General features: G+C 32.2%; 1 protein-coding gene across 2 annotated transcripts in view; it reads right to left on the bottom strand.

Moving 5' to 3' along the window:
- Positions 1 to 10,225, bottom strand: part of LOC107675755 (transcription factor 4-like) — a 171,697-nt gene that overhangs the window by 81,443 nt on the left and 80,029 nt on the right. For both annotated transcript variants that reach the window (XM_016470181.1, XM_016470179.1), the window contains one exon: positions 3,928 to 3,986. In XM_016470181.1, coding sequence (XP_016325667.1) covers positions 3,928 to 3,986 — 59 coding nt within the window. The remainder of the gene's footprint in view (positions 1 to 3,927; positions 3,987 to 10,225) is intronic.

Here is a 10,225-nt window from a genome sequence, read left to right on the forward strand (position 1 = left end):
CACACACACACACACACACACACACAAACACACATCTGTCCACTTGTTTCTGTTGCTGTGTATTGCCTGACAGTGTTGACCAATCAGAAGATAAAATGAAACACAAATACATTTTGTTACTTTGCATCTATTTTTATCAAATGTAGTAATAAAATAACGTACTTGTAAATAACTAGATTTTAAGTGAACATTTCATCACACGTCACATGACATGCAGGTAAACAAATAAAATATTCCCTCTTTTTTAGCACGTGGAGTGCTTTGTTTTTTAATCTTTAATTTTTTTATTTTAAATGTATTTACATTTTATATGTATAATTTAATTATTAGCTTCTTATCGACTCGTTTAGATTTTCATTTTAAACTTATTTTCATTTCACATTTTAATGATTTCATTAATTATTAGCTTCTCATCAACTTATTTAGGTTGTTTTTATTTTAAAATTATTAATTTTTATTTTATTTCTTATGAATTCATTAACTTCTCATCAATTCATTTTGATTGTTTTTGTTATAAATTAGTTATTGCTGTTTTATTTTTTTATGAATTCATTAATTATTAGCTTCTCGACAACTCATTTTGATTTTTGTCTTAATTTTTTTTTTTTTACATTTTTATGATTTCATTTCACAGTTCCCTCATTATCATCAGATTTTGGTTTGATCCTGCTGGTTTACAGACGCTGTCTGGGTGAAATTTTAAAAGTGTATATTGGCTAAAACACTTTTAGGGTTGGTCTCAAAATGTAAACCATGAACAGGTCAATGAAAATGTTGCTTTATGGTTTAAGTTTTAGCAAGCAATTTTATTTATACATAACATTTCATGCACAATGGTAATCAAAGTGTTTTACATTTAAAAAAAAATAAATATTAAAATAATCACAAAAGATATATAAAAATAAAAATAGCAATACAAGCAAAGGAATAAAAAAAATTGATTTAAAATACATCAAAACAAAATAAAATGAGGGTTTTAGCTAATTATAATAACCCTGGATGGCATTCACACTCATGAAGCATCCAGCTTGTTTTTGATGTGATTCTCTCATCGTTCGCTCTGTGTTGACTCGTTTATGATTTGATGTTTAACTCTGGATATTTTTTGTATGAAAAAGCGGTGATTTACACTTATGCGTGTGTGTGTGACGACTCCTCGTGTCTCTCTGATATTTAGCTGCTTGTCTGCTCGAGTACTTTTCTCCTTGTTGCACGTCAAAGTGTTAATTGCCTCTTGTTAAAAGCCCCGCTGTAAAAAGGCCCGTGTGTGTGTGTCTCTTCACCTGCCGTCTCTTTGCATCCAATTCCTCTTCCTGTGCTAAAGCTCTGCTAGGTGACGAGAGCCAGAAATCAGTGTGAGGACTCTCTCTCTCTCACACACACACACACACACACACTCACACACACACACACACGCTGAGGATTATTTTGAGACTCCGCAAACATCACCTCCACTTTAATGGGTTTACAAATATTCATTTATCCTGGCATTTACCTATTCATTGCATTTTAGCGTGCAGATAAAAGGCTGTGGATGTCAGCGGCGTCTCTGCTCTCTTCCTGTCTGAGGACGAGTGCATGATAGTGAGACGCAGATGCAGACAGGATGAGGAGAGGTGTAGATTTCCTCTCTCCTTCCTCCGTTTGCGAGGTGTTTGTCTCTGAGTGTGAAGCGCTCATCTTTTGACTGGCCGCGTGCGCCGATCGCACCGACACCGGAGGGTGTGTGATACAGCGTGTGTCCTGAGCAGAGAGGATTGTGGGATGGGCCTGGTCTCTGATCATGTCATGGAACGTATGTTTCAGATCTCTGGAGATTATTGGAGTATCAGGCTATTTGGGATGGAATAGTAGCCTACTGCTTACTATTTAAAAGATGTTATCATGTGATACAGTATACAATAATACACATTCCAAACAGTATTATATTGCACTGATGTCACATGACCTCACGACTGTATGTTGCAATTTTAATCAATAATAATATATTAGACAATACATTATTATGTACATAAATTATACATTTCTAAATATATGTTACTAATTTTCTCTTTAAATTATTATTATTATTATTATTATTATTATTATCATGTGTTTTATAATAAATAAAATAAGAAATGTGTAATTTATATATACACTACCATCTGGAATAATTAAGATTTTATTATTATATATTTATTTATTAATTTTTTTTTATTTATTGTTATTTTAATACTATGTATTATTATTATTATTGTTGTTGTTGTTGTGTGGTCTTATAATAAATAATATATTAAAAGTATAATGTATGTATTCACTACCTCTAGGAATATTAATAATAATAATTATTATTATTATTATTATGTATTTTAAAATAAATAATATAATAAATGTATCATTTACATATACACCACCATTTGGAAAAATAGAATAATATATTTATTTATTTGTAATTTTATTTAATGATTTATTATTATTATTATTATTATTATTATTATGTGTTTTTATAATAAATCATATAATAAACTTGTAATTTATATGTACACCACCATTTGGAATAATAGAAAAATGTATTTATTTATGCTTAATTTTTATTTATCTATTTATTTTTATTATTGTTATGTGTTGTATAATAAATAATATAATTAATGTATAATGTATACACAACCATTTGGAATAATTAAGATTTTTTAAATGTTTTTGAAAGAATTTTCTTCTGCTCATCAAGACTGTTTTTATTTGATCAAAAATACAGTAAAAAATGTATTGTGGAATATTATTATTAAATGTTTTAAATAGTATGCAGTGTGCAGTAGGCTAGTATTCCATTCTGAAAAGCCACAGACTATTCTGATGATGATGATGATGATGAAGATGAAGTGTTCACACTGCTCTGGAATGCCATCATCACACACACACACACACACACACACACACACACACACACACACACACACCCAGCACCACACACACACACACACACATTTTCAGATGCCTCATGAGTTCAGGCATCATATACAGTGTCTGTTGATCTGTAACATACCAAAACAGAGGAATTGTGGGTGAACACGGCTGTTAATGCATCATTTAAGTTCATCTGAAGCACTAATGCAATGCACTACTGCACCAGAAACAAAGACATTTCATTTCTCATTTATATTCACTGCAAATTCACTCGTTTGGTTGGAAATTTGTCATTAGCCATTCAAATGTATATAGTGCATGAATATTGCAAACAGTATACAAGTTTGGCGATCTTATGAGAAAAGGTGAGTTCAGCTTTATATATATATATATATATATATATATATATATTATATATACATTTTTTAAATATAAAATAAAAAATATATACATATTCAAAATGAAGTAACAGCGAATGAATAACTAAATAAGTAAATACATACATATATACATACAAGCATAAAAAGCACAAATTAGTAGACTCCAAAAAGCTAAATGAACGCAGGATGGAGCGACTGAATTGAAACAGGTCTATTCTTGAAGCTGTATCTGGCGTTTGAACATATATTTTTTTTCTTGCTCATAAAGAGTCATTTCTAGCCAAAGAAACTGAACATAACTAGAAAACTGTCAATTTCCATGGAAGCTTTTTTCATTTCTATGGATTTTAATCACATGTATCATTTTCCAGTATCATGGGAATCCTGTCAGATGTTTCTCATAGTAATCTCACAAGTCTCTCCTCTAGAGTTTAATAACGTCTCAAACTGTGCTCAGATCTGCCCAGATGCAAAGTCAGAGATCTCAAACATTTCTTGTCCAATGCTCCACATTCATTTTACACCTCCAGACTCTAACCGGATGACGACTAGTGACTCATTTGAGCCTGATTGAGTTTCTCCCACTTTAGGAGAAACATCTGAGACACAACTGAGTCTCTTGAGCTGTTAAAGAGTAACTATTACAGTAATTAAAGTCTCTTACCTGACAGCCGTGAATGCTGGGGTCCCGTCCGTAAGAATATGACGCTCGCTCCGTTTTACCTGTTTAAAGAGAGAGAGGACGGATCATTAGCACATTCATTAATAATTCTTCAATTAGGTCTAAAAATAAGCTTTTAATAAAGTCCTTTAAACCGGCAAGGCCAAGCCAAAACAAGCAGATCAGGGACGTAACCTCAGAAATCAGTGGCGGTCGCATGAATTCGCGCATGTTGAACAGACAGCTGGCGTCAAACGCCTCAAACATCACAAGCTCAGGTTATTACAGTCAGACGCTTTGACGAACAAATGCACGCAATCATGCATCGACTAGTTGCTCTGGTTTGAGAGCATGAAGATGTTTGACTTGTTTTTTTTTGTTTTACTGATGTTGCAACTGTTAAGAGAACAAAAAAACACAAGGGAACTCAGCGACAAGCAGGCCTCTCTTTGGAAGCAAGCGGGCATGTGAAATCTGGTATTAGCAGAATAAAGACCTTCTCAAAGTCTCACAAACACTCGTCTACAGGCTGTTAATTATATAGAGGAACATGCTTGAATGCGTCCTGCCTTTAGCTGCACTGGGACCACCGCCAAACACACACACAGCAAATATTGTTAAAGTCTTGTGACCTCATCCAGTCTTAATCAAATGAGCCCAATTACAGAGTCCTGCTCATGTTCTCCTGCGCTTCTGTTCTGTCAGACCTGAGCTCAGTCTCTGTTACGCTTTAGAAACCTCCAAAATGTGTTTTAATGTATGTGACCAGAGGCTTTTTGAATAAGACAACGGTGCTATTCACTACACTAACTACTAAAGTCATTGGCATACCTCACGATAATATACCATGGTAACCATAGAGTAAAACAAAAAACATACTACAGTCATTATAACTCTAAAATCATCATGAATTAAGATGAAAATCGCAGCAGTTGTGTTTTCTAGATGTTTTATGCATCAAAAGCCTGTTTGAATAAAGACAACAAAGTTATTTACTACTGTAAACATTCAAACTCTAAAATCTCTCAAAAATGAATTATAGAGTAAGCTAAGTAGTAATATTTAAACTGCCTTTTAAAACAAATAATATGGAAGTTACTATAGAGTGAAACAAAGTACATACTACCATCATAACTCTAAAATAATCATAATTAATCATACATAGTGTAAATCTTTAAATACTAATTGCTCAAAAAATGTACCTTGGTAACCAGAGTAAAACAAAAAACATACTACAGTTATTATAACTCTAAAATAATCAAAAGCTAAGATGAAAGCAATTGTGTTTTCTAGACATTTATGTGTCAAACACCCATTTGAATGAATGAAAACAAAACTATTTATTACAGTAAACCTTCAAATACAAAAAAATGATACTATCTCTCAAAAATGACCATGGTATCCATAGAGTAAAACAAAGAACATCACTATAACTCTAACATGATTATAAATGACGACGAACATCTCAGCAGGTGCGTTTTATAACTGTTAATCTTGAATAAAACATTTTATGTCAACAGCCCAACGAAATAAAGACAAGAAAACTACTTACCAATGTAAACCTTCAAACATTAATCGCTCAAAACAAAACCGTAATTTACTAAATATCCAGTTACAGTTGTACAGTTGTGACCCTGCAGCACAAAAGCAGTCTTAAGTCGCTGGGGTATATTTGTAGCAATAGCCAAAAATACATTGTATGGGTCAAAATTATTGATTTTTCTTTTATGCCAAAAATCATTAGGATATTAAGTAAAGATCATGTTCCATGAAGATATTTTGTAAATTTCCTACCATAAATATATCAAAACTTAATTTTTGATTAGTAATATGCATTGCTAAGGACTTCATTTGAACAACTTTAAAGATGATTTTCTCAATATTTAGATTTTTTTGCACCCTCTGATTCCAGATATTTAAATAGTTGTATCTCGGCCAAATATTGTCCTATCCTTAGAAACCATACATCAATGGAAATCTTATTTATTCAGCTTTCATATGAATAAATCTCAATTTCGAAACATTGACCCTTATGACTAGTTTTGTAGTCCAGGGTCACATATGAGTCTGTGCTTTTGCTTCATTTCATTTTTAATAACAGTGGTGCTAAAACCCACTTAACACTGTAATGTGACTATGGTATTTTGTCAGGAAAAACTATGGTTACCGTGGTGAATTTTTCAGTTTTCTACCATGGTGAAAACATGTGCTGAATCAGTTACAGGAAAAGCACAAAAACACTTAGAGCATAAAATAAATAAATACCACAAAATATATACTCTTCCACACACAGGAATCATTGTACTCTGTTCTGATCTGAACATTTACCAGGCGGCATCCCACTCTGAATCCTCAAAGGTCAAACAAGAGGTCAACATCTACCACATGCATGACCTGTGTCCAAACACACAGCGAAATCTGCTGCATTGATCTGAATCACGATGCGGAGCACATGAAGATCACTGCGCTCATTTCAACACTGTACATTTGACTGCACACAGATGCTAAATGTCCAAAACACATTTCATACACACAAACACGGACAAACATCACACATGAATCACATTCAGCGAGATCCGTCCGTTTTATCAGTGACATAAACCATCTTTCTTGTTCTTCTGAACGTTTAACCGTTTCTGAGGACGGTCGTTGTGTTTCCTTGAGAGATCCTGACGTGTTGCTGGATTCAGACACACATCTTTATAAATCCTGCTAATCCAAAGGACCGTGAATCTGGAAGTGGGAACGAAATCCAGAAGAGAGCTGGAATAGGACAGGAATGCCACAGACAGAACGTCACTCCGGAAAAACACACACATTGAGCACAGATGCTGCATGTGTACAGCTCTCGCTCTTCCTTTCTTTTGTTTGCTTTTACTTTAGTTTATTCTTGAGCTTGTTCCAGAGTATCTGCAGAGTTTTAGAAATCAGATTTAAGACCTGCATTAATAAAATGAACACCATACGTCCATATAGAACAAATCCATACAATCTGAAAATAAATCCTGTATCTCAGATTCTTTTAAGCCAAAAAAAAAAAAAATCACAGGTGAATAGGGTAAAATATTAACTAATAGATATTAGATATATATCACAGTACATTAAGACAATTGTGTTGTATTATAAAATGTCTGAAACAGTATGTTTAAATATGAAAATGAGGCATCATCTAATAAATATGTACTAATTTGCACAAATTTCCAGAAAATACATATGAATATTGGATAAAGCCTTATGCAAAATTCTTGTTTGGTTTTGCTAACATATTAAAGGTTTTTATATAGGGGATTTTGGATTTCTCTTTTAATCACTCCATAAATCAAAAAATAATGTCAACAGACAGAAAAAATACATTTTCACCACATCTTTAGGAACAAAATGTCATATAAATCAGTGTGAATGATATATGAACAATCCCTTCAGTAAAAACCTTCAGAATATAGAGAGGAATAAAACTGTAAGTTTTGGTGTATGTAAGTGCTGCTGAAGTGGACAAACAAACTCACAGCCTTTAAATATATGCATTTTAACCATGTTTTTAGATATAAAACGTTATATAAATCAGTGCGAATGATATATGAACAAATCCCACAATAAAAATCTTCAGAATATAGAGAGGAATAAAACTCTAAGTTTTGGTGTATGTAAGTGCTGCTGAAGTGGAGAAAAAACTTTTAAAGATATGCATTGGAATTGAAATCAACAGACACAAATAGATGTGAGTGCAATAAAACAAACACTTACATATGTATTTTGGATATTTTCTTTCCACTAATATGAAATAAGCAAAATAACCTAAAATCTCAAGCAAAATCAACAGGGTAACTGCAACTCCATGTTTTTTTAAATAGTTTTTTTTTTATACCATTGTATCAATACATATGAGAGATTGACCGATATTTGATGTTTTTCTATTAAATGTGCAGCGATTAGGGCTGCACGAGTATGACAAAAATCATAATTGTCGATTATTCCCTTGAAATTGTAATTGCAATTATTAATTATGATTATCACAATTTACATTGAATGATGTTTATACCATTGTTTGATGCAACTGCATGCCGTATTTTTATATGAAAATAAACAAACTGAAAACACTCTAACTACTCTAACTGTAGTGCTTTCTTATAGTATTAAGCCTCAAATGTCAAATATACATCGGATTGGTTAAAAAGGTTAAAAAGTAATGGTATTATAATGTTATACTAAAACTAAAACAATGGAAAACCCCTTAAGATAACATTTAGAAAAGAAAAATATATCTTAAAAAAAACATCTTAGAAAATATCTTAGAAAAAACATATCTTAAGCGTGCAGAATAACATAAGTGGACTTTGAACGATTAATTGCCCCTTTGAATGATTACGTAATTGTGGCATCCGTAATTGTAATCGCGATTAGAAATTCGATTAATTGTGCAGCCCTAAATTTTTGTCATTTTTATATATTTTTTTTATTAATTTTTATTTTAGTTTTTGGTTCATTTTAGTACTTCAGCTTAAACTTTCTAATTTTCATTTTCGTTTTTGTTAACAATAGCAACACTGATATACAGTATGATATAAGCAACAACAACAAATGTTTGCCCAAAAAAAAAACGTTTGAATGATGAACCTATTTGAAACCGTATTCTGTGTGAATGCTCTGTAGATAGAATCTACAGGTAAACAAACACGATTAAACGCAAGAGTGTCACAAACATCTGATAGTCTGGGAAAGAGAAAAACGCTGTGAACATCTGTATGTGTTTGCTGGCATAGTTAGGGAGGTGTTTTGTCTAGCAGTGTGGTGTACAGACACAACGTTCCTAATGAGCTGGGTACTCTCCCAGAGAGCGAACGCATGACAGAGAAAACCACTAGTTTCACAGTTTCACTTTAAACCTCTACCTCCCCAAAAGCCAGATTTCTCAGAGAACAACACGTGTTTACCACCAATCGAACCGTATTCCTTTGGGAAGAATTATTCCCACGCGACAGCATCTGTGAAGCCCAAATGCTTTTGCATACGTCTTTGAGATGCCTGTTGCAAAGAAAGTTCATACCTAGAATTGTCAGTCTTTCTAATTGAAGTTAAATGAGAGATTTCACTTTTGATTATCTCAACGTATGGACAAAACGCTCTCAAATGCAACATTGTGGACCATGTAGATCATGTTTAGTCTGACACCTGTACGGTTAAGGTTTCTGTGGTCACTGCCTGGTGAGAAATATGACAACCCGTTTGAAGACTGCAAGAGACGGAGGGAGAGAGGGAGAGCTGTGCTCTGCTAGTTTTACAGGAAGTTCCTCCCTTCCGGCTGAGGCCTGTAGTTCAGCTCAAGGGGGAGGCCATGTTCAGGTCAGAGAGAGGGTGGAGTATCGCTTACACACACTGATGCTCACACAAAACTAAAATCTGGTTTGCTCTTTTGGCATTCACACTTGCGTGGATATATAAGCTTGTCACACAAGCTTCAAAAACACCTGTCTCATAGTCTTAAACTCGCAGTTAAATAGCAACATTCATCAATCAAACCTGTCTGTGGAGAACTTCACAGACGGGAACAAGCCACGCCGTGGTAGTCACAACTAGGTTTCAATTTGTTTTGAAAGCTCGAAAAATTCCAAAGCATGTATTTACGAATCTAATCATCTAATCTAACGTTAAAACATTTTATGTTGATAAAATTAAATAAATGTAAAATTTAATAAATGAAATTGTAAAATGTGTATTTTTTATAAAGAACTATATTATTGGAAAAGTTCAGTTGTTTGTTTTAAATATTAATGCTAATATTAATATTATTAATTATTAATACATATTTTATTTATTTTTAGACACACCATGAGGTAAAATATTAATATTAATCTAAATATTAATATTTTATATTTTTCTTAGGCTTCACACAGTGTCTAAAATGATTAATAAAATATAATTATTAATATTAACCAAAGTTATTTTTATTAAACTTACAATTATATTTATTATTTAAATAATTTTTTGTAAATTACTTGAATAGTTCAGTTGTTTGTTTCGAATGTTAATACTAATATTATTATTAATATAAATTAATTAAAATTCATTTTTAATAATATTATTTTATTACTAATTTTAGACACAATGAGAAGCCTATGAAAACATTAACATCAACGTTCCTATTTTTCTTAGGCTTCACACAGTGTCTAAAAATTAATAATAAAAACAAACTATTATTATTCATTGATGTTAATATTATTTTAAATATAAATACATACATATTATAATTGATATTAATATAAAAAAATCTTAGGCTTCACATTGTGCCTTACCTGTGGTAAAA

Source organism: Sinocyclocheilus anshuiensis, unplaced genomic scaffold (assembly GCF_001515605.1).
Source record: "Sinocyclocheilus anshuiensis isolate Anshui unplaced genomic scaffold, SAMN03320099.WGS_v1.1 scaffold708, whole genome shotgun sequence".
NCBI classification, from domain to species: Eukaryota; Metazoa; Chordata; class Actinopteri; order Cypriniformes; family Cyprinidae; genus Sinocyclocheilus; species Sinocyclocheilus anshuiensis.